General features: G+C 32.5%; 1 protein-coding gene across 4 annotated transcripts; it reads right to left on the bottom strand.

Moving 5' to 3' along the window:
* On the bottom strand, positions 1-25,769 carry LOC114878203. Of its 4 annotated transcripts, none has more exons than XM_046286019.1 (4): positions 25,401-25,769; positions 12,311-12,568; positions 5,007-5,352; positions 1-962 (listed from the first exon to the last, which is right to left on the bottom strand). In XM_046286019.1, the coding sequence occupies exons 1-4, from the start codon at positions 25,449-25,451 to the stop codon at positions 598-600; spliced, it is 1,020 nt and encodes a 339-aa protein (XP_046141975.1). In that variant the 5' UTR covers positions 25,452-25,769; the 3' UTR covers positions 1-597. The 4 variants fall into 4 exon arrangements, with proteins under 4 accessions (XP_046141975.1, XP_046141976.1, XP_046141977.1 ...); XM_046286020.1 differs by having other exon boundaries at positions 12,311-12,585; positions 25,401-25,768; XM_046286021.1 differs by having other exon boundaries at positions 12,311-12,585; positions 25,584-25,768.
* Positions 25,770-26,986: the final 1,217 nt, after the last annotated feature.

Here is a 26,986-nt window from a genome sequence, read left to right as displayed (position 1 = left end):
TTCTTTTTGAAACCTTATTTATTTCAAAGCAGAGTGTATAGCATAAAAGTAACAAGGTTAAACAAAGTTTCCTTACACTTACTTAAAGCACGTCTATTAGAGAATTCTCACCATCATGTGGTTTCTTTCACTTGTATATATATTTACAAGACTGTTATCTTTTTAAAAGCGACGATGAATAAACCAGGAACCACGAGTTCGTAGAAAATAAATACGTTTAATGTAAAACAGTTTATATATACACAGAATGCAAAGAAGTGTGTATGCGTGTGCGACAAATGCGAACACTCCTTATTCTAAACGTAAATAGAGGCAACTTTCTCTGTCATACATTTATCACAAGATACTTCTCTCATGTACACAAAACATAACATGAAAAATTGATCTAAAATATTTTTAATAGAACGAATCAGAAAAATTTCACTTTAAGGAAATTATAACACTAAATCAGGGTGACCATTTGTATTATTTGTTTCTCATGTATCAAAATATATGTAGAAATAGTTTCCACAGAATGATTGTCACAAAATTCCATATTTTCTTCTTTTTTTATTTCACACGTAGTTGGTCACCCTACGTTAAATTTCAAACGCTTGTCTACAGCTGCAGTGGTGCATTGAACGTGTTGTGTTTTTTATGCCTGGGTGGAGCGACAGGTGGACTTTCAGGTGACAACAATCGACTCGTCATAAGCCACTTTTTGGCTTTGCCAGCGTGATAGTAATACGAGTAAAGCAATGCCATAGCCGCCAGCACAACCAGCAGGCACGTACCAGCGATAACGATACTGAATAACCAATAAGGACTCGGCTCTGGTACCAAAGTTGGTTCTGTGGGTGATTTTTCTCCAGGTACAGATGTAGGTTCCACTGGTGGCTTTGGTGGTAGAGGTTCAACCTCGTCTCCTATGGTGATGTCTGCACAACCACGAAACTCTTCTTGAGGACCACAACCTACAGCCCCTGGAAAGTACATATTTGAAAAAATGTATTTAATACTGTAAATACGTGTAATTTAATTGCATACAGTGCATAAGTTTTTCGTATTAGATTCAGTTTGTGTTTAATCAATGTACTAAATACTACAATACACAATTCTTTGAGGTGTAAAATAATATAAAGTTGAAAATTAGAAAGCGATTAGAATTTGATATTTCATATATTAGCATTTAACTAATGATTTTCATTACTCATATAGTTTACGTAGAGTGTACTTTGTACAAAGTAACAGTAAATAAATTGTTTGAATTTAAAGACACCAAGAAAGATTGTAGAATGAAATTTTATTCCATTATATTACCTTTACTACAGTGCAGTTTTTAAATTATTTATTTGGATAAATATTTTACGATTATTATTATAAAAACATTTTCAGTAAGTTGTAAATTAATATTGCATTACTAAGAATAATAGGCATTGTTTATTTTTCAATGTTTGTACATAAGATTTGAAAGTAATGACAGACTGTCAGTTAATGACTGTTATAGAATACTGATAATTATGAAGCAATCATGCAATAGTTGCATAAATTGAGTAATGATTATTCCATACAAAAAGCCAACAAAACTTTCTATCCATTCACTTGCGGAATACTAATACTATTTTATTTTGTTGGGTAGAAGTTGTCCTAATTAATAAAATTACATAATCCAAAAGCTACTGTCAAAAATTCCTTGTGTTCTACTAGACAAATCAAAAGAATGTTTAATTGGATTGTAATTTGATAACTGTTCCTCTTAAGATTCATTAAATTTATTTAAATATTAACCATGGTTTTTAAACTTTAAAAATAAATCAGGATGTAGTTTTTTCCCCTTCTTTTATAAATCATTTAATATTCATTCAATTTCTAACAACAATCTTCACTTTGACTTATGTTTATGGAATAAATCTTTCATTTTAAACACCCCCTTTCATCCATCCAACGTTGGTTGAACAAAAGCGAAGTACGCTCGTCTAAAGTTAAATAGCAGAGAAATGCAATATTCAAAGTGCTCAAGATTCTTTATCTAAAGCTTCCGGTGAAATCTCAGAATCAGTAAGCACCAAGATGCTGAAGAATACCTCTTTTCACATTATACAGGGTGTCCCATGCAACTGGTTCGAATTATAACTCTAAAGTGGTATAAGATTTCAATAGACAAAATTAAGTGGTGTCCAGTAGAGCATTAGGTGATATATGTATGTATATGTCGGTTCCGGAAGTGGAGGGGTTTTAAAAATTTCAAGATCTCCTTCACTTTTTTAAATGGAATTATATATTTTTCTAAATGTTATTTATTACATCTTGTTATTCTCTATAAAAAAGTATTAAGGTGCTTATACCGAAAATTGATCAATTAAAAAGGTATCTTAGGGAGAGACCACTAGGCTCCTCGGGCCTCATCCTAAAATATCTTTTAAACTAATTAATTTTCGATTCAAGCACTTTAGTACTTTTTTTTAGAGAATAACAAAATGCAGCAATTGACGTCAAACGAAATACAAAATTTCCAAAAATATTTTTCACGTTGAAAGAGCCCACGTTTCTCCCTAGGACAGGCCTGTCCAAGTAGGGGAATTTACTCCTGGAACACATGTTTTGGGTCCCCTTCCAACGCTGCTCCTTTAAGTAAGATGGGACCGAGGAGACAATACCGCCGCTAGGAAAGACGGAGAGACGGTAGTCGGAACCGTCCCATCTTACTTGAAGGAGCAGCGTTGGAAGGGGACCCAAAACATGTGTTCCAGGAGTGGATTCTCCTACTTGGACAGGCCTGCCCTAGGATATCTATTGAATTAATTAGTTTTCGACCAATAACCATGCACCCAAAGTCTAGTTTATAGTGTACCTATAATTAGGACACCAAGTATCCTAATACTTTTTTGTAGGAAATAAAAAATCGTTTCGATTGACGTGTAGAAAAGTATATAGTTCTATTTAAAACAGTGAAGGTGACCTTGAAAACTTTAGAACACCTCCACTTCCGGAACCGACGGACACATCAGATGATGCTCCATTCGACACCATTTAATTTTGTCTTATGAAACTTTTCTCTATCTTCTACTATTTTAGAAATATAAACTGGTTCAATTGCATGGGACACCCTGTATTGAATACAAAACGCATTTTAATTCCCAGCTTATTGATAAGTTTCACGATCAGTAATAAGCTCCAAGTCCACGTTCTTATTAATAGGTACTGCTTGTTCTATTTATGCCCACGTCTTAATTGATTCTAAATAGAGTATTGTCTTTCATTATATTGCAATATTTGAGTCTTATTACGACACGTTGGCATCCGCAACATTTCAATACAAACAAAAGACCCCTTTATAGGATGAAGTTTGAAAGAAAAATCTTCTCAATATCATTAACCCTTCTGTCTTCTTTTGGGTCGATATGATTCATAATGAAAATTACATTTCCATACGTACTACATTTTTAGATATATTTCTTTAAAATGAATTTTAATTTTATATTTTACATTTCTTAGAAGTAACTACAGTAAAGATTCGATTACAGTGAAGAATTCAACTCCATCACTGGAGGGGTATATCTCTTGAGATGCCAAAAAGTTCGCTCGTCGAGTAAGGTAACATGATCTGGGATCGAATACACCCATATCTCGCTTTACGGCCTACATACGTTCCGGAAAAGTTGGCCGTATAACGAATCAATTATTTTGATACAAACCCATATAAGTTTAATTGGATCTATTTTTTATAAAACCTGTTTTTTATTGGACCAATTTTTTATAAAATAGTATAGTTTTTAGTTCATAAAGCATTTTATTCTTTCTATTTTCTATAAAAATGCTTACATAAAGATAAAAGTACAGCATTTTTTTTGGCTATATAACGAAACATTGTGGGCCGTAAATCGAAAAAGTGCCATAATTTAAAAAGGCCATTATAGCGAAATGCTGTATAAAGAGCGGCCGTATAGCGAGGTATAGGTGTATATCAGTAAAGTAATACTAATGCAATGACTAAACCTTGTTATTTTTCAAAACTTCTACTTGGGTATTTCTGACATTTTTTCTTACTGAAATGATACCAAACACGATATAATTTCGGGCACAGGGAAGGATAGCAAACGAAAAGGATAGAGAAGCCGCGATCGTGACAATCGGCAGTCCCTCTTTCACCTGCTATCCTTTTCTACGTTCGACGCGGTCGGTAATGCACCATGTAAACGAAAGTTCGATCTCGAGCATTTCGCTTCCATCGAATTTTTACTGTAGCTTTAAAATTTAAAAAAAATGTAGCATGCAATCATAACATGTTTCCAATGTCATAAAATGAAAGCATAAGTGCGGAGAACAGCTGAATTAGTATGCTCCTTGATATTGACTACTTATTCATTTCGTCTGACTGATTGGTTTATTAACCATATTGGATATTGCTGTTGTTTATATTCTTCTCAAGATTCAATGGTTTCATAAAATTGACATTATTATTTGTATTATCAAAAGCAACAAACAATAGTATACTATCTTTTTATCCAATAGTCAACCTGAATCCCTTTAGAAATCGTTTTGTTCTCTTTAACCCTTTAACTACTGGTACTTTTAGCACAGCCGATCTCTCTAATTTTAAATTACATTACGGAAGTGATATTCTATTTTAAAAGATTTTTTTTATTGATTTTATTTTATTTTAGCTACGGTTGCTATTTGATATTAGCAAAAATTAACATGTTTATATACTACACCCGCAATTACAATAATATTAACACCAGATCTAAAAAATTCCTCTAAAATATTTCTATATTGAAAATTTAACTGAATATTTACGACAGATTCCTAATTCCTGTAGGATTTTAACAAACAATCTTTATTTTCAGATATTCCCCGTAGGATGCCCTCGGATGTATGAATCACTAAAAAAAGGTTGCGATTTGAATAGCACATGAAATACTAAAAGAAAAATATACCAAATCGAAATGAATAAACAAAAACTTCAAATAACATCGTTGCTCCATTTCATCCGCACCGTAAATACGTTCAAGTGTAATAGACAGTACCTGTTCCATTTCCACAATCGCCCCAATTATTCCCAGCCACGTATTTCCACTGGAAAACGCATTGAGCGCAGGTCAGGTCATCAGGTAATTTGTAAAATGCCTCAAAAATCCTGTTCCCTGGTCCAGGGTAATATCTGCTTGTTCCGTTCTCCATACGAAGCAGATGCTGATCCAAGCACCCCTGGTCAACTTCTTTGCCTTTGTAGGTCATCGAGCACGTACGAAATTCAAAGTAACCATGATGATTCGCCGTGAGCTCCACGTGGACCGGTATTACCGATCCAGTTCGGTATTTCCTTACTATCACGCTGTTTCCATACTTCCCCCCAGTCTCGTGCGGTCGTGGCTGAAAACGGATTAAGGTAAGAGTTATCAGAACAGTCGCGTGACTGTCGTATGGTCTATTAAGATCCGAGATAGAAATATAAAAGAATTCAAGAATGTCGAGTTTCCAAAAATATTGTGGTGTGTAACCTGGGTAACTTTTCCTTGGTTAATAGGTTCGAACCTATTCGGGTAGTTGTACCCTTATCAGAGAGCGAGCGATCTTTAATACACTGAATCTACCGTGGATTCTTGAAACTGTAAAATTGGTAGCAAGGTAAATATATACGGGGTGTTTAAAGGGGCAAATATACGTTGTCAAAATTTATGGTCCATTTCACAGAGTGAGCGCCTTCGGGCACGACCTGATAACTGAAACTGTAGAGGAATATCCAAACCTCTGTTCTTATTTCGTCTTTATTTCTCACGTTAGGATAAGAGAGGCTATCCTTATAGATTTTCCGTAAATTCATCCAAAATCAGGAACAAATGATGAGATACTCCTATTCTAATCCTTAGCCAAAGGATTTCTAGCTACGTTCCTCTTGAATGTACTCGAATGACCTATCCATTTTCCGGGGATCAAGCAGTGTATACAAGGTGTTCCACGCAATTGAGCAAGTTTATATTTCTAAAATGATAGAAGGTAGGGAAAAATTTTATAAAGCAAAATTAAGTGGTGTCAAATGGAGCACCATCTGGTGTGTCTATTGCCTCCGGAAGTGGAGATATTCTAAAGATTTCAAGGTCAGTGTATACTTTTATATACGTCAATCAAAGCATCTTTTCATTTCGTACAAAAAAGTATTAAGACGCTTAGGTCGAAGATTGATTAATTCAAAAGATACATCAGGGAGAGACCACTAGGCTCTCCTTGCCTCTCCCTAAGATATCTTTTGAACTAATTATGTTTTGGCCGAAGTGCCTTAGTAACTTTTGTAGATAATAATAAAATCCAACAATTGGCACCAAGGAAAGTATAAAGTTCCCCAAAAAATTTTTCAAATTGAAAAAGCCTAAATCTCTCCCTAAGATATCTTTTGAACTGATGAATTTTTGACCAAATTGCTTTAATAAGTATTTATATAATGACATTTAAGAAAATATAAAATTCCATTTAAAAAAGTGAAGATGATCTTGAAATCTTTTTAACACCTCCACTTTCAAAACGAACACACATATCACCTTATGCTCTATTGAACATCACTTAATTTTTCCTAATGATATTTTTTCCATCTTCTACTTTTTAAAAAACATAACTTGGTTCATTTGATTGGGACACCGTGTATATTGGTCTTGTGTTATCCTTGTTTTGGGGTCAAACCATTGAGGGTATTTATCCGGGATCAACTCCGTAGATTGCAGTAAGCGGAGATGAAGGTATTACAAATAACATTATTCGGCAATACGTGGATAACAGTAATGAAGTCTTTGGTATAACTTTAAAATGATTCATATTTATTAAAATAATAACAACAATAGATTTGTTTTCTATATTTTTAAAGCCTTTCATTACGTCGTAACAAGTACAAAATCTCGTCTAACAATGTCTTTTTTGCAAAAAAGACATTGTTAGACTCTCGTTACGAATGTAAGCGAGCAATCTAATAAAATAAGGTCGGAAGAAATGAATTACAGTAGAATTCCAATAATCCGGCATGCTATCTGTAAGACGGTAGAAACGAGGAAAATAATTATAAAACCGGTCATGCTTAAGATAAAAGCCAGAAATGAAATAAATACATACTGATGTATATTTAAAATACAGAATACAAATTATTTAATTTTATCAGCAATAGATGATGATACAGTAGAACAGTGGTGGCGAATCTCTTTTTAACGGTAAGCCATAATCAAATTAAAAAAGTTCTAATTAAAAGTCACGGCTTAAATATTTCAACTAAGTAATTTAAAAAATAAAAACAATTTTTATATTTAACTTTTTAATAAATTTTAAAGTTAGAAAATCTGAAAATTTTGAAGTTCCAGAGTTTTCGAATTTTTGAATTCTGTAATTTTAGAATGTTGGAAATCTGAAATTTTATAAAACTTAAATTTTAGAATTTTAGAATTGTAAAATGGTGAGGGAACGAGTCCGCATGTTTATGGGATCCAGGCCCACCCTGACCCTTACCTATTTTAATGAGAATGAATCTAATTAATTAAAATTCGTTACAAGGGAGCCCGTCGTGTTATTAATTTCCAGTAAAAATTCAGTTCCCAGTTCATCCCCAATCTGAATAAATCATTTTATATTTTTAATATCTGAACGATTGTAAATAATTTCTATATTAATTAACCAGGAAAATTGAAATTTCTGAAAATTAAACTGCAATAGGATACATTTTCCAAGGGGTGTTGAAACAGGTGGTATTGTTACAACACATGTGTATATGAGTATACGTGTATCTGCTTGACAGACCAGAAAGCCGCAAACAGTAATTTATTCCGTGTTGCAAGAACACCACTGGGGGATAATTAAACGAACTTTGCGACGATGCCGTGGTTCACCCATCTGACCATTTTTCTTTCTTCTCGTTAGGCGTTACTTTTATTAATTCAACCTGTGGTTTACTTTCGCGATAAAAGTTTTATTAGATGGTTGTTAATAGTTAAAATATACAAAGATTACACAGTGTAGTTAATTAAACAGGCAACTGCGCTTAATTCTGGGCTAAATTAACTAGTCATAAGACTGAATTGCAAGAACACTGTACAAATTTGAACTTAGTTAAGAATTTTTTATAGTAAATTCAACTTACATTGGACAATTTAAGGAAATTAAACAGATCTTGGGAAAAAATAAATACTAATGAAATAAATAAAGAAACAAAATTATTGTTTTACAGGAAAAGTTATGATTGCTCCATTTTCCAATTTAAACTTTTCACTTAATACCTTACAAATTATAATTTTCCTCAATTTTCTTTTACTTTAATTTTCTTCAGTTATTAGATCACATTAAATTTCGTGTTGTGCCTTAAAACATTCAAAGTGGTGATTTAACTTTTTTTGTTTGAATCAAATTTGGTAAAAAAATATGAATTATAATTGAATAAAAATTGTATACATAGTTGAATAAAAACACTATTTGTGAAGTAACGTGTTTTATTAATATAATACAGGATATTTTAAATTCTTTTTATATTATTATGTATAAATTCTGAGGAAGTAAAGCATAAATTGTGCTAATTTTGCAATTCAATGATAGCTATAGTAAACAGCTACAGAGCTATAATATAAAAAATCCGTCTTCCTTTATTAAAGGGGAAGATCTTCAGTTATATCCTTTCACAGAATATAAAATAAGTCCAAAGAAATTTGACTGTTTCCTTCATGTTTTTCTTTTTATAACTAAAGGAATATAACTTTCCTCAACTGTGTGACTAACTGCATGAGTCACGATCCATATGTGGAGGTATCATTATTACATTATAATATTACATATACGGTGGTACAAATAAAGTATTAAACGTGGTTATCTCCAAAATCACAATAGATATCAATTTAATGTTTTCTCTGTTGTTATTATTATTGTTGTTGTTGTTGTTTTTGTTTAATTAATTAAAATTCTTTATTTTGAAAATGATATAAGTATACTTTAATGCGACCTTTTTTATTTATAAACAATTTATCATTTTGTTTCCTATTTAATAGAACAGAAGAACTGATCATTTGGTATGCAATAAATTTTTTTGAAACTACTGCTAAGAGAACGAAAGAAGGCTCCTCACTTTTTTAATGATACGAGACATTAATTTTTTATTTTATTTAAATAATTTTTATAGAAGTGAATTGCCGCAGGAAAGCATGTAGACCCATCTGTCTTATTTAATTAATAAAACTAAATACATAAGTTAAAGGGATGTTTGCTATGATTTCAGAGAAAACAACTTGCAGTACTTCATTTGACTCTCTCTGGTCATAAAGTCACTAACTAATTAATTAATTACAATTACAGTATTACAAGTTGTTTTCCCCGATACTACAGCAAACATAATTAATTATTTAATTAAATGATATCTATATATACATAAGCTGTACTGTTAAATTTCGAAACTTGAAACAAGTACAAACACACAGATTTCACAAAATAAATTACTGTGAGATAGTAGATGTAATCTGGATTAAATAGACTACAGTGAAATAATTAAAATGAAAGTTGGGATGTTCTAAAGTTTTCTCTTCGGTATCTCCTTTTTTATTTATATTGTTCCAAACAAAAACTAAAACAGCAAATGTAGGTTTACTGCAAAAAGATGCTACATGAAATTTACTCCAGTTTTCATAAATAATTTTTTTTAATAATTTAATTCTGTTAACCCTTTAAGTATGCGCTTTCTATAATCTCTTAGAAGTGAAAATGGAGGGAGAGAACAAGTGATTTGAGGCACTTAAAATTAAAGAGATGCAAGTGACATTTTCATTTTTATTTTATTTTATTTTTTTTATTTACTAACCATTTCTATTCTTAATTTAACAATATTAAAAAATGTTACCGCATCCCTTTGGTTCTGAATGCTTCATTTAAAAGTCGAAGTATCTCCTAAACTATTGATCTTTCGAAAAAGGTTATACAAACATCTTTTGAAGTTCAATATTTATACTTTCAAGTAGAATAATTGAGATTAAAGGAGATTAAATTAAAAGGTTTAAATTGAGGAAATTTTTAACATTTATTTCAGGTCAAACTTGGGGCTAGGGTTTTTCATCCTCTCGATGAATTTAAGGTGTTAAATATTCTATGAGTTGCGATTCAGGTCATTTATTCTTTCCATTTTATGCTACGTTTCCTTCCTAAAATTTCAGGTGCTTCGAATTTAATATAGCGGATCTTGATTTACGTAGGAGTTTAAGGTTTCTTGGGTGATCATGTACCGTTAGCAAATTCCCAATGAGGAATTTCAATATTCTATAAGGAGACTGACAATGAGAACGAAAGATTTGATATTCTGAAGTTTCCAATTTAATATTCCTCCCCTTTTTAAATTACGCATTGCCGTTCCAATACAACAATGACACAACTGCGATAAAAGTAATTTTTCAGAAGGCAAAGAAAGCCAATTTTATTTAATACAACTTGTTATTAAATAATAGAGGAAATGTTTTATATTTGTAAAAAAGTCTCATTTTCATCTCGTTTTAAAATAAAAATCACTCTGCTCGTAAAATTTCAATTTTCCAGTCAGTTAAATTATTTAATATCCATGTTTTTAGGCTGTTTATTTTATCTTTGATTGGTTAAATTAATTAAAATCAATTGAAGTTGCAATTTTTGTATCCAAATATACTATAAAACGGTGGAAGTTGAAATGCTTATAAAACATCTAATAGAATTTGATAAAATGGTACTTTAATTATACATTCATTTGAAGCTTAAACTTTCATTCAAATCACTGTAAAAGGCTTTCATTCTAATTGAATTTTCGTCCAATTAAATTGCATACGTAATTTTGTACAATTTAAGACTTTAGAAAATTTTTGAAGCATACTTTGGTCCGTCAATATAATTTTTAACGAAATCATATCCGTTGAAAATTTCGTAAATCATTATATTATTTACATTTTTTATGCATTCAAGTGTAGGCGTTTAGAGGAGGGGAGAGAGTTTCGTCTACCCGGACGCCTTGAGTTCGGGCCGGGGAGCACTAGGTGGCGACGAGATAATTGGTGTTCTCTCGCAAGTGCTCTCCCGGCATGCGATTCGAATATGCAGGTGTTCCGAATAGCGGTACGATAGGTGTCTGGGACAGGGATCGTCTGTTGTCAGCCCACTGACGAGTCTGACAGACGATCCCGAGACGAAACGCCTTTTCTCTCCTACACAAGATATCTTTTGAACTAATGAATTTTCGCCCCAAGCACCTTAATACCAATAAAATAATAATACCGGACCGCGGCCCGCGTGAGCTCGTCCGAATCTACCCGACTTTATCCGACCTGACCCGAAATAGTTGTAAGTACTAGAGGTGTGCGAGTACTTGTAATTTATAAACCGAGCTGAACTCGTTTCGATTGTTCGAGCCGAGTCGATCGCTTGAATTTGCCGAGCTACTCGAACTCGACGAACTGTTTGATATAAAAGCGAGCTACTCTAAAAAATCGAACTATTCGAATATTCGAGCCCTTGTGAAACGGCTGGAGCTTCAGCTAGCTCCCCACAAAACCGAGGCGATGTGGTTTTACTCGCCTCGGCGTGGGGTTGCGCCACCGCCCCAGTCGGTGGTCCATGTGAGTGGAGTCGACGTCCAGGTGGGGAAGGGCCACAGGTACTTGGACCTCCACCTGGACAGCCACTGGCGCTTCGAGGAGCACTTCGGTCGTCTGGCCCCCCGACTAGACAGGGCAAGCAACGCGCTTGCCCGTCTACTTTACGAAGGCTCGAATATTCGAGTAGTTCGATTTTTTCGAGTAGTTCGATTTTTTCGAGTAGTTCGTCGATTTCGAATAGCTCGGCAAATTCAAGCGATCGACTCGGCTCGACCGACCGATCGTTGTTCGACTTGAAATTCGAGTACTTGCACACCTCTAGTAAGTACTACCCGACTGCACACAAACATATATCGGACACTCGCCCGAGCGCGTCCGAGCCCGTCCGAACCCGTAATATCGGGTACCTGCACATTCCTAGTGTGAATACAAATCATCAATTTTTCAATTTTTCACTTAGATGACTTCAGCGATTCTTTCTTTGGGGTGTTCCATAACTCTGATCTTCACTTCGCACACTTTATCCTTGACATAACCTCAAAGAAAGAAATCATTGATCGCTAAGCGATGATAATAGTAGCCATTTTAAAACTGAAAAACACATATAGAGAAGATTTCCAACTCTGGTCTACTTGTTTATCAAATAATAACTTGAATATCTATAAAAATAGAAAGATGGCGCTAAAGTCAAAACTGAAGCTCCTTTTAGGCCACCCTGTATGTGCACATTCATTTGTAACAATAATAGTATTGCAGAAAAGTTATCTTACCGTTGGCGTATCCCAAGCATCCCCGCAGATTCCACATTTTCCCTTATTTCGTTGCCATTGTCTGGTAAATCCTCCGCAGTAACATTCGTGGTCGTTGTAATCATGCGGAGTATCGAAGCCATACCTCCACATGGAGGCCCTCGATGGTGGTTCTATCAGTCTTCCGTGAGATGAAACTTCCTTTACGACTAGCACACTCGCAATGAACATTAAGCTAATAATCCGTGGATGCATGTTTGTGGCGATGAAACTTGGCCTCTGTGATTTTGTATTACCTGTCCATTAGTAGGTACATTGCTATGTAGATTTTATAAGGACTTGCGGTTTAGCCATTTTCTTACGGTCAAATCGATGGCACGGAGGGTGAGTTTTTGTACAGGATGTTAAACAAGTAATAGTCACGAATAATAGAAATGATTTTCAATATTATATTCTGTACTGGGCATATATTATTTAAAAAGTGAATAGTAACTAATTTATTTTATTGTAACTTATGTACATTACTGGAGAAATAAAGTGTTTTATGTATGTGAATAAGTTAAAAAAGAAAATACTATTATTAAATAATAGCAGCACCTAATATTTTTACTATTAAATAACACTATTATTTAATAGTTACAATTTTTAAACTGTATATTTTAAAACACTGTTATTATATAATAGTAATTACTACAAAATATTATTGGTAATAATTTTTTTATTATAAAATGCTATTAAAATACTATTATTTAAAAAAAAATACTATTATTAGATACCATTTTTAAAACTTATTTCATAAAATGAAACATTTTATTTTTAAAGTTATATAATAATACGTTTTATCTTCTTCATGAAGAAACTAATAAACACTACTGTTTATAATAATAATATTACAAAATCGCAATTAAAAATAAATTTTCTTTGGTATATTAAATGGTAGCTGGAATGATTCTAAACAACCTTTTCCTTTACCAAAATATTCGTTGAGGCTTAGGTTTTGAATTATTAATGGCGAACACTGACCAGTCAAAGCGTGCATAGCGCACGAACTTATTGTTAGCCGCGGAAGTGTCGGTTATGAACCGAGCTAAACCGAAGTCACATTTATTATGTCACCGAATAGTTTGTTCGCGACCGCGGTCAAGACCGGTTCTCGTAGCCAACACTCCAGCAGCTGGGCTTACGCGCTATACGCGCTCTGATTGGTCAGTGTTTTTCATTAATAATTCAAAAACTAAGCCTTAACGAATATTTTTTATAAAGAAAAAAATTAAGGTTTTTGAGGCTTCCGCGGTTCGATTCTGAGTAAGACTTAGCTTCCGGGATGGAGCCGCGTTGTTTGACGGTTAGTTTGTTTCTTGATACTGGTATCAGGTTGTATCTCGCCCTGATGAAGCATATACTGTAATGTTTGCGAAACGTCGGCAACTAACCGTCAAACAACGCGGCTCCATCCCGGAAGCTAAGTCTTATTAAGGAAAAAATTGTTCAGAATCATTCCAGCTATCACCCCTTCAAAGGATGCCCACCCTGAACATCCTGTATGTATTGTGATTTCTTTAATTATAATACCATGTATTTCGTTTCACAATTTACTTTCATTGTCAAAAAATATTTATAATATCAAATGGTATAAAGTGCAAATAAAATTATATTTCAAATGGAAGTAGAATTTCAATAAATAAGGTAATTATATTTTAATAATTTGAAGTATGAAATAAAATTGTTTTCAATTATAATATAATTAAAAATTCAAAAGCTGTACATGTCATTGAGACTAATGGTAAAATATATTTCTACCAATGGCAATTTTGATAATGAATAGAAAGATTCTATTCACGTGTTTCTAGAGTATGAAAAAGGACTGAGGTCAATGACCGCTTTATTCGAACAAAGGACTAGCAATAAGCTTCCATACATCCTTATCTTTATACACGCCTCCGTATCTGAATACTGACCTAAAATAACATGTTTTTGGTTACATGTTTGTGCAGCCAGCTATTCCAAACAAAACTGTCAAAAGTCGAGATTATTGAAAATATTTAATTAGAAATAAATTATTTAAAAATCTACTGTAATAAAATTTAACATAATACATGTGTTTTATATTTATTATTTATTGTGAAATTTGATAATATCAATATTTTGAAAGTATCGGGACAAGTGTCCCATTTGCACGGTGCTATGGACGGCTCTGATTCGAAACATGTTCTCCGAAATTTGTTTTTTCAATTGTTCATAATTATTGACCCAATTTAAAAAAATTCTCGACCCAGCGAGGATTATTTTTGGGTTTTGGTACACCTCTATTGATCAGGTGTGTATTAAGTTGTTTTCACAAATTTACACTATATTATGATAAAATAGACTCCATTTAATGGAACCATAAAGAGCTAACAATAAGTAACAAAGAAACTTCACCAAAATAAATACTATCCTCATTGACCTGAAAAAAGCGATACGAAGCTATCGAATGTCAATATGACTGGCTGTAAATTGAACAAACAGCGATGTTTTTTAGAAAATAAATGTTAGAAGCTGACACACGTATTAAACTACGATTTTATATGTACAGTCCTTTCCAGGTCAATGACATTGTGAATGATTCTCATGATTGTAGTATTGCAGAGCTTGAAACAAGACCATTCGACAAAATTTTAAATTATTCGTTTATTTAACGTACAAAATTTAAAAATATCAATTTAGAAATTTAATTAATTTTGTAATTAAATTTTTGATAAATGTTCATAAATACACATAAGGTGTACATATACTGCAACGTTTTCCTGAAATCGTGGACAAAAGTGAATAACAAAAAGGATTTAATTCTCTGAATCTAATTAGTTGAATTAGTGTAATTACATAAGTACTTAATGAGGAAATTATGTGTCACCAAAATTAACGAATATTCTCAGTATGTCATGCAACTCTGATAAGCTTTTATTGAATTTAAAATTATATATTTATTTAATATTATTAAACGATTAATAAATGTAAAGTACGTAAAGAAGTTTGCAATAATTATAATTTCTATCAATAATAAAAATTACTCCATCTTTTCAGAGCCATTTACTATAATATACAAAACTAAAAATACTGATTTCTTTTACATTTTTTGTACACTTATTTTGAATTTAAATTTATTTTACTGTAAATGATTACCTAAAAATTGTATTTGGTTATCTCCACGTAATTAAGAATTTAAACAGTAAAAAATCTAATTATTTCAAAGTTTATTGATCTCGTGTTTTGTTATACACTTTTTTAAATAAATTTTACATTTTATCATAGTCCAAATTTAATGTGCTCCTCACTTTTAATTTTTTTATAAAAAAAAATTGTAATAATTTTGTATCAAAACATTCAAATATGTACTACAAATACGTTTAATTTTAACGTCTACAAAATTTAAGAAAAACTCTTGACATTTAACGAGGAGAAAACTAAAAGTAGAAACGCGTTCTTTTAATAATTCATAGCTCAAATTGCAGAACTCGACCAGCTATTTAAACAACCATCTCCCTTTAAGTTAATTGGCCATTCATTTCCAAGAGCGCTACAATAAAAGAAAGAAAAAGTCCTCTTATAATTTAAAATTTTTATAATTGGCATGTACGAATAACAACAGTGAATACAACTATTTTCTATTTATGTAAGATAATTCTATTACTCGACCAAATTATATGTAGCTCTATTTCAACAGAATTGAAAAAAGAAATCACAGAAGAAAATTTGGTAGATACCGTTTAGCTATCATTACAAAATTATTTTTTAAATTCATTTTCAATTTCAGTTAGAACAGTAGTCTGGCCGAATAATCAGAATTACACTGTATCAAAAAAATGTTAAAGTATACAAAAAACCAAAAATTAGGAAAACTTCAAATTTTCATTTCATGATAATTCGAAATTTTTATTACAAACAGATTGTAAGTACTTTTTATTTTTTATGTATCATATAATTTGTTTAACAATTTTGTTATATTTTATAAGCAGTTCTATGCAAATTTGTCGAATCCATAGGCTTTTATTGAACGTATCAAAGTTCCTTGACATTTTTTTTATTTTTTGCCAATGTTAGTCACCTTAGTGACGCCTTTAACGTGACTAAACGTTTTCTACGAACGTATAAAAAGTTTCTAGGAACTGGTGAGGTGAATATGATAAAGCATTTGAGTATAATGACGTAAGACTGGCACAACTCGAAACTCGTTGGTATAACAGGACAAATAATTACCGTTACAATTAACATTAACAGAGATGGGACAATTTAAAATGTAGCATCCCATAAAAAACCTTTTTTTAATTCAAATAATTTTGCATGTTATTCATTGAACATCTCATAAAAATAATTAATAATAACAAAAATAATGAATTTATAAAAAATAAAAATAAATAAAAATAATTAATCTTGTAATAAAATATTAAAATATAATAAAAAGTAATTAATTTTCTAAGCAGCGAATTTATAATTTTATTTAATTTATTTTTCAACTAAATTTATTTAAAAGTGGTTAGAACACTATAATTCTTCTAAATATTCTTTTAGTGAAATTTTCGAATATATCAGATAGTTCCAAGACACTTACCTAGCGCCTGGAATAAAGATATATACGATTGAAAAAGGATTGATTATAATATTTTTATTACTAATTGTAAGATTTTATCTTTATTAACCCTTTAAATATTAAGTATACAAATTAATTCTGCACGCTTCCTTTTTTAATTGCAGATTGATTTAAAAAAAATTTTGGTAACTCCAATTATCCAAGCAATTTTAATTATCATATTTTCGCGCCACTTTTTAATTATACGGAATCGCGGGAAAATATCCAAATCTAAAATTGTAATTAGGAAAGCGTAATACTAGAAGCACCGAATTAATTTGTACATGTAATACAAAGCGTATATGTTTCAAAACCGTGGAGATATGGAAATTTTAGAATAACAATTAATAAAGGTATTTATGCTGAAAAATGCTACATTGCAAGTACAATTTAACAAAGAAAATTAAATAGTTTTATTTACGATTAACAATTAAATGTTGTACAAATGGTTATAGCAAAAATATTCAATTATTATTTACTATTGATACTATTATTGTCCGTTCAGTGTCTACATTCCATTGTTCAAATCCTGTATTGTTACTTTAAATAAAAGTCACTTCAAATACTTTCTGTTATATCGTCAAGAGATTCACAAGAAAACAGGGTACGTATGTAAATGGAGCAATGACAAACAACAAGGGACAATATTATTCGAAAACGTAATTTTAACAAAGGTTTGAGCTTGAACCCGGCGACATTCCAGGTCTAGAAGGCAACGAAAGTACCAGCCACAAAGGAGAAACTCGCAAACCGGTTGCCACAAGGCTCTCCACTACTATAAACACCTTATCAGAACCACCAGGGAAACTATGTGAGTATAGACTACCCCATAGCAAAAATTAATATTGCGAAATAAAACTCATAATTCACATATGTATGTATACAGTTCACTGGTAATATCTATTGTCTTGACGTGAAACAAATGCAACAGGGCAATAGGATCATTCATCGCGACTAACAATAATAAAGGAACATTAAAATAGTAATGGTTTATTGAAAAGTAGAGTGAAGTTAGTCATTTAAATAGAATAATACTAATAAAAACTAGATAGCTTTTAGGTTATGGTAATTTAGACCTATACATATACAGTATGCGGATTTAAAGACTATAAATTATGCAGAAAATTTAAAATATACCTTCACGTGTAAATATTATATTTTTTGCAACATCTCCATCAATACATTTTTCATATTTTGTATATTTTATTTCTTCAGCTGTGTCAATATGTACCTACATTCATCATGCAAGGGTTAACCTCTTTAACTGATAGCTTAGTTACTTTTTACAATTAAAAGGATATTTCATAAGTTAGAGAAAAATAGTGGAAGCTTAAATGGTCCATAATGGTTGCACTTTAGTAAAAAAATTAGAAGTGATGGTAAATATTATTAAAATAGGTATTTAGGTTAATACTTAGGGGTTTATTTTAATATTAATAAATAATGATCAGTTAATTTTGTTGATCTTTCGGCCATAATGAAAATTACATTTCTATATATATGAATTGTGTTTTTTAACCTTAAAAAGATTAATGAGGTGACTCGTCGAGCCCACCAGTTATAAAATATTGAAAACATATTTTTGTCATTTAAAAAATTTCCAAAAAATGTATTATACAATTATAACATGTTTCAAACAACATAAAATGAAAGCGTGAATGTAAAAAGAACAGCAGAGTTAAAATGTTATTCAATGAAATGAACAAGAGAAACAGCGAAAGAATTCTATTCGCAATCTTAATAAAAAATCAACAGTGTGGAAAGCATTGCGCGAAGAAAAGTATTCGCAATAAGTTAAACGCAACGAAACGTCTGTCGTGATATCTCCTCGACGAGAAATTGTAGATCGTGGCCGCAAACAGTGGCAGGTAAACGAACCCGAACAGAGAACGAGTCAAAGCCGCGCTGGGAGTTTGCGTTGAATCCGCGGGAAAATTCAGCGCGTGCCAGGAAAATGGAAATTTAGTAGAGAACTAGGTTCCAGTGAAAACAAGCAAACCAAACTTTCCATCCCCGCTGAAAATGAGATAAAGAGAGAAGTAGAGAGGATCGATAATGTAAAGCAACCCGACTCTGTCTCAAATTCAGAATAGGTTGGAATTAATTAAAAAAACACTTTGAATATCATTTAGACGAGAGCAAAAGCTGGTTTAGAACATACTTTATTCCGTGGTGTAAATGTTTTCAGTAAAAATAACAGAGAACAATGAAACAACATGATGAAATTCTAGCGATATTGTTTAATAACATTCATTGACGATTTTAAATAAATATTTAGAATTTCACAACTTCCACAGATTCCACAACTTAGGTTAGGTTAAATTAGGTTAAACCTCAGTTTAAAAACATAAATTCGTTGATAATACTGTAATAAATTCTAAGATTTTAACGCTTGTAACATTTAGTTAACATTTTTTAAGTAAATATTTAGAATTCTACAATTTTCACAATTTGTTAGGTCAGATTAAGTTAGGTTAATACGATATGTCCGTCAAAATTGTTGGTAAAGATAAACACAATATTTATAAGAAGTATATAGCGTTGTTCTTAAATACTACAATATCGGACATAGTAAGCTTCACTAGGGAAAATAGCGTTATAGGGTAAGTAGAAATTCTCAAAACCTTAATTTTGACAATATTAATATTAAAAGTGATTTAGAAATAAAATAATCTTATCTTCAAGAAATATGAATAATAATATGAATATTAATTCGAATTCTCCCGCGTAAACGTTTAGACGCAAGTGGTGGGGAGCTACGTACCTACTGTCCACCGATCACAAGAAGTCCCATGAGTAAAGACAACGTGACTGTTCGTGCCCCACCTCAGTTCACGCGTACTTTCAGTCGTGATGCATGATTGGTCAAAGTGATCACATCTACTAATTAGCCTCGTGTACAACTGGAGGGTCAGTCGATGTGCGCGTAGTGTCCCCTCTTGCCCCTGTGCCGTCCCGCGGGACTTCTTATCACCGGCGGACTGTATTTATATGAGACCTTCTACCCTACATCGTCATTCTTCTTAGAAATATGTTTTCGGGGGGGGGGGGGGGGGGGGGGGGCGAACCCGACGATGCTTACGAGTGGGGGAAACCTGGGACATCGCCATTTTCCCTGGGACAGACTACCATGCTCAGTACTGTACATCTTTCAATACCATTCTATTTTATAAATTTTCTTTATTCATAATTCATTAATAAACAACGATCACCAAGTGAAACCTTCATAACGCTACTCAAGGTGATGACTTTAACAACATATTGAAAGATTGTTATACTTTTTTCCTTTTAAATGTTTACCTTTCCTAAAATAATTCTTGCTAAGCCTTAAATTCAGTCAAACATATTAAAATTTCAAAATTTGGGGTGCACCTATAATTTTAAAGAGCACTGTATTATTTTTAAAGCACAAAGCACTTTCCAAATTGAAAATTGCATATTTTTTTTTTATTGAACTTTTCAAAAACTGAAAATGATAAAACAAAAATTGTTATGGATTAATATTTAGTGAATAAATATCTATAAGAGGCGTTTAAATGTATTTAACTGTGCAATATCTAGCGAATCTATGAAAATGTAGCTGTTTTAATTAATGAACTAGGAAACTAGCAAGCTCCATTTGCATAAAACGAGATACCTCCATGGACATGAATGAAAGAACTTATTTTCCATAAACAAGGACGTTGAAACTGGATCAATTCTAGAGCGTCAGATTAGCAATACGCGGCACTTAATATACAGATTTAATTAACTTTTTCTCTATACTCGTGATACTATGATTAAAAATTTTTTATAGTAGGAATCATATTTTTATAGCTAACTGAACACAATACTTCTTACACAATACATAATAAAATTGTTTTAATATTTTTGATTACTCAGTTCAGATATTTGATCTGCGACTTTTAATTACAAAATTTTTAATTTCATTCTGATCCATATAGGGTGTCTTAGGTTTTTTCGTACAAACTTTACCACTGTGTATGGTAAGTAAAAAGAAGACTAAAATGTCAAAAACTTCATAAATAATTTATTATAAAGTTATAACAAAACTGAAACACGATGTATATGTACATTCATTGTCAGTCCCATCGAAGTTGTCGCAGTGAAGTTGGCGCGCTAACGCATTCACGCCGCGGCGGCGTTAGCGCGCCAACTTCACTGCGACAACTTCGATGGGACTGACTGAGTGTACAGGGTGTCCCGGAACTGGGGTAGGATCCGTGGAGGGATGATTGCTGAGATCATTCTAAACAACTTATTCTTTTGCCAAAATGTTGGTTAAGGCTTCGTTTTCGAATTATTAACGAAAAACACTGGCCAATCAGAGCGCGCCTTTAGCGCGGGCCGAACCGCGAGAGTGTTGAGCGTATCAGCACCACGTCGCGTCGGTATAATAGGATTCGTTGGGCGAAAGTTGTATCGAATAATGAATTGAAAAAAGAAAGGAATAATAGTATCGAATTATTGGTTACTCATGAAAAACGAATCTTATTATACCGAAGTGGTGCTGATGCACTCGATCACGACCACGGTTTGAACGCAACACTCAACACTCAACACTCAACACTCTTGCGGTTCGGCCCGCGCTAAAGGCGCGCTCTGATTGGCCAGTGTTTTTCGTTAATAACTCGAGAACGAATTCTTAACCAACATTTTGGCAAGGGAAAAAGTTGTTTAGAATAACCTCAGCAATCATCCCTCCACGGGTCCCACCCCAGTTCTGGGACACCCTGTATATCTATATCTAAATAATACAAAAAGGTGGCTAAAATTAATTTGATCATGAAAATTAATAACATATTTAAGAAATTAGATGAAAGTGCAATGAAATTCAATTTAACATAAGCAAAATTGAATTAGGTCCATAAACAAAAATCTTATTTTTCTAAGTACAACACTGTTTTATAAATGGCACATTGTCTTTGAATGTCCAAATTATTACTATTAAATACATAGACGATAATGTATACCTATATAATTTTAGATTATGTATACAGAATATTGGAGTTGTGGAATCTTAGAACTTTTTAACTTTAAAATGGTAAAGGTACTTAAGTCCACATTTGGGGGGAGGGGGCAGGCCCACTCTGGCCCCTAACTAGTTACTCCACTAAATATGGCCTAATTTTTGCAGCCCAATAATCAAAGTGCTCCCATATACTTACGACTGAGCAATCAGCTCACACCCGAACTTTGAAATTTACACTGACAATGAGACATAGAATTTCATATACACAGATACGCCTTCACATACGCAGCAAATAAGTACCAAACGATAAGAGGTCAATCACTCTTGGCCATTCTCGTAACGCAACAAAGGCTAGTGTAAATAATCTCTTACTGTTCGATAGTGTTTGCTAAGTATGCGTATCCATATACATTCGTTTGTGTAAGTGTAAGTACATATAGGTATCTGCAACCTCGTAATGAGTCGCTTAACCCCTTCGCTACGGCCATCTCTGTACACTTCCGTACGTTCATATGTTAAATTGCTCAATTTAAATATAAGCATAAAAATAATAATAATAATATATAAATACATAAACACGAATAAAACAATTTTGTTCGTCAAATCTTATTTGCAATAAGATTATTTATTTATAATAATTCTCATTTTTTAATATCTATAGTATTGCATTTCCGCTATTTTGAAACATACACGCTTTCTATCAGATGATTCCTATCTATCTTTCGAGGCACCCTGTAGTAATCTCTTAATGTGCAAACTTAAATTGATTTAGACCTTTCTATTAACTCCTCAAGTCGGTAATTCTGCATTGACAAAATTTATTATACAGGCTGTAATTAATTTAGATAAATTGATTAAGTTTCGTAGTAATTTATTTACAATTTTATAATTCGAAAACTACTTATCTACCTAAGGTTCAAATGTTAAAAAATTTAAATATTAAAAAAAATGCAAAAAGTCAGAGGTAATAACTTTATATTAGAAAATAATTACATTAGACGTATTTATATGCAGATATCCATAAGTGCCAAATACACATTTTGTCAAGAATATTCAGTTGTAATATAATAAGCCATTGAGAATAATTAGAACAATTAAAGCAAATTCAAGTAATTAATATACAAGACATAAGAAATTCTACATAAATTATTACAATGTTCTCGAATGAAAGTTAGTTAATTAATTAGATTATTATATTTTGTTGACATTATACGTATTATTTTCAATTATTAATTTCCAGCAGGATCGGATTAAGGTTTTTAGGTCCAGGGCTTTCAAACCTACGAGGGCCCCCTTGATTGATAAACTTGATTCAAAAATTGAAAATTGAAACACTGAAAAAAAATTTCATTCAGTGTTTTTTAATATAATAAATGGAAGGCTTATAACGAGATTCCGCAAAAAATGGAGCCCTCTGTCCCACCTTATACCTTTCTTTAATCCGGGGCTAATTTCCATACATTACAAAAATTAATAATTTTTGGTCTGTTATTGTAAAACAAAATCGTGCGTTAAAGGGTTAAAAAATGAAGTACTACACGTTCTCATCTCTTTCAAAGCACACATGTGTGTTCCAATTTCTTTTAATTTTAATTAATATCATAATCATAAATTCATTTAAGTCCAAAGACTAAGGATGAAGATCATGAAAAATCAACACTCCACATTTGACGTAACTCAAAAATCAGCTAATAACAGCTATCATAATAAACCTAATATTTCTATCTATTTTTTATTTCATATGTAGGTATATAAGAAATATTTGAACTTATTAATGAACTGTGAAAAATCATGCTGTCAAAACAGCTGCTTCACCTGAAATTTATATTTCTTTCAGTTCATTAGCCCCAAAAAATCTTTCAATTACTTATAACATCAGTAACTGCTTTTTATAATTTACATTTTTGAAACATTAATCAGCAATGGAAATTTTTCTGATGGAAGATTACTCATAATAAAAATGAAGGATATTAATATTTCTGATTTTGATGTTGGATTATTTTTTAGTTTTATGAACTGTGCTAAAGGCAACAATTTTTTTAATTTATTGAAGAGAATTCTATTAAACAACTGCCACAGGCGAATTGCAACTAATAATAAACATTGCAAAATGGAGAAAATTAAATTATTTAATCCTAGTAGCTCCAACTAAAATTTACTAAAATTAAAAAATTAAATTAATGAACTGTAATAAATTGAAATTCATAGAAGGGATGGAAAAATATTAGAATCTAAATAATTATGAATACGTGATGTTAAAGGCACCGAATTAATTTTTATACCTAATTATTTCACTAAAAATATCTATCAAATTGGTACAATTACTATTTACCACAATTATATTAGAGATAATTATAGAAATAAAACATCAAGTTTTAGAAAGTAATAAATGACAACTAGGTATGTGCGGGTATCCGAAAATTCGAGTTGGGGTCGAGTCAAAAAGTTTTTTGGGTTCTCGAAAGTTTGTTCACCACGTTTTGTTCGAGTACCCGTAGTTTTGGGACCCGAATATCAACTTGAGATTTGCTTTCACCTCGGAAGACGAAACTGTATCCAACCCTACCCGACCTCACCTGATCTAACTCGGTCATTACCCGAGCCTCGGATACCCGAAAATTCAAGAACAACAACAGCTATTAATTAAATATTGAATTGTACTTTTTTAGGTAATCTTAACCCTTTCGCTCTATAGACATACGTCATCTACGAGTGGACATCATATATAAAAAATATAATATTTCTAACAATAGTAATATTCTAATTATTGTAATAACCCAATCATGAAGTACAGTATGTCAGCGCTCCATATGTCATTGCTGAGTCGTCAGCGACGTATTTTATTACAAACGCGTTAAAGTGAAAGGGTTAAGGCAATTTCAAAAACATAAAAATAGATGATATCTATTTAACGATAATTTATGAAGTTTTGTTTCTATGTATATACACTGTTGTTCCTATTCATCCCATTTTATGTTAATTAGCAAGTCTCCTTCAATTCCGAGACTGATGATTCATTACAAACAATTTCATTAATTTTTATTAAAGAAATATATAATTATTTAACTCTTACGAACGATAATAATAAAAGGATATCAGATAATTTTGTGAAATTTTTAATATCGCAAATTTGCAATATTGTGTTTTTGGTAATTTTCTATAACATTAATTAGCATATTTGTAACACGATGCAAGGAAGGATTAATATAGACAATCATCTAAATGAGCAATAATCATTACTTTCTTAACACCCTGTACATCTTCTGGTCCTGAATCAAACAATTAATCTTTGGACAGGGGACCATGGAGAGAGTCCCAATTTTAATTTAATTTTGTGTTTAAATTCGCTTTCACTTAAAAATGATATATTTAACCTTAGGTTAATATCCTTCTATATATTTTGCAAGTTTGGGTTACGATTGACCCAGGCTCCACTGTTCAAAGTCTAAACATTTTATCCTTAGGTCTCCTCACACTCTTTCCCTTCTATTTAACGAAATCATCGAAATTCGACAAGAAAGTATTATACATACAGAAACAGATGATAATCCATACACTGATTCAATCCAGGACGCACTTTCCATCAAAACATCCGCGTTCGCTATCACATTGAAAGTAACGAAGAGGAACAGTTGTGCGAAGACTTTAAGGTGTCCGGAAAGCCGGCACTGAACCAGTATTCAGGGTCGAAAGGTGTGCATGAAAGGAACACGTACCGTGTGCGCGAAAGGAACGAAGGCCCAGCTTTCACAGGACTGTGCAAGTCTCTGGCATCGGACGTGAACGTATCAGACCCACGGAAAAGGCCCAGACCCCGGTCAGGCAGCGACTGAACTCGGCTCCGCTCGAAGCCGACCACGGACCCTCCACTCGTCGTGGGAGTAGGTCATTAGAACGAGGCATTCGCCCGTATTCCCGGCACGATTCGCCTCGATTATACGGCAAAACACGCCTGCTGCTCGGCTTTCAGTGAAATCACTTTGACACGCGTCTTCAACTTCCTGGACGGTTCAAGTGTCCGAGCCTGGAGTTGAAAATGTAGCAAAACTGGTATAGCCAAAATGATTGGGAGACTGGTCGTCGCAACAGACAGTTAGCTGGTATGTGGATAAATTATAGAATATAATAATAATTGAACTTGCGATCAAATCAGGTTTCCCTGAAGAAAATGACGGTAGGTATAGAGGAAGCAAGAATTTTCTAGCAAGAAAATGATTTAGAAACAAAATAACATAATTTTTAATTATTAAATATATTATAAGTTTGTGTATAACTGAGAAATATGAATAATAAATAAATGTCAATTCAAATTTTCCCGCGCAAACGTTATACGCAAGCTGTGGAGCCGCCATAGGTCCTCCTGCGTTCCAACGTCATTCTCATCGGAAACGCATAAGGGGAAGGGCGGTATCCCGCGGAAAGCGACGCCTACAGGAAGAACTCAAATTCGGGAACACGAGGAAGCTTACAGTGAAGGATGGGAACACGAGACATTGCCATTTCTTCTGGAGAAACCTGATTTAATCGCGAGTGTACACTCACAAGGAAGGTTAGGGAACCCGGAAATTCCAAAAATTATGAAACTTCGCATACAAGTACAGTAAGTCATCCGTAATACGACCCTGTTTTCCGTTGGTGCCATAATTCGGTTTTAAAGGGTGAAATTACCCCTTGAAAAAAATTCGGAACTTTCTTTTTTGTGGAATATCTTAAAAACGGTGAGAGATATGAAAAAAAAAGTTTAAACAAAAGTTGCACAGTTCTGTTGTGTTTACAAAATGGCGTCAAGAAAATGTTGGGGGGGAGGGGTAACTAAAAAATTATGCACTTTTCAAAAATTTTCTTGACGCCATTTTGTAAACACAACAGAACTGTGCAACTTTTGTTTAAACTTTTTTTTTTCACATCTCTCACCGTTTTTAAGATATTCCACAAAAAAGAAAGTTTCGAATTTTTTTCAAGGGGTAATTTCACCCTTTAAAACCGAATTATGGCACCAACGGAAAACAGGGTCGTATTACGGATGACTTACTGTACTTGTATGCGAAGTTTCATAATTTTTGGAATTTCTGGGTTCCCTAACCTTCCTTGTCAGTCCCATCGAAGTTGTCGCAGTGAA

Source organism: Osmia bicornis, chromosome 6 (assembly GCF_907164935.1).
Source record: "Osmia bicornis bicornis chromosome 6, iOsmBic2.1, whole genome shotgun sequence".
Classification (NCBI taxonomy): Eukaryota; Metazoa; Arthropoda; class Insecta; order Hymenoptera; family Megachilidae; genus Osmia; species Osmia bicornis.
The sequence above is the reverse complement of the archived record's forward strand: the minus strand, read 5'-3'. Positions and strand labels throughout refer to the sequence as shown.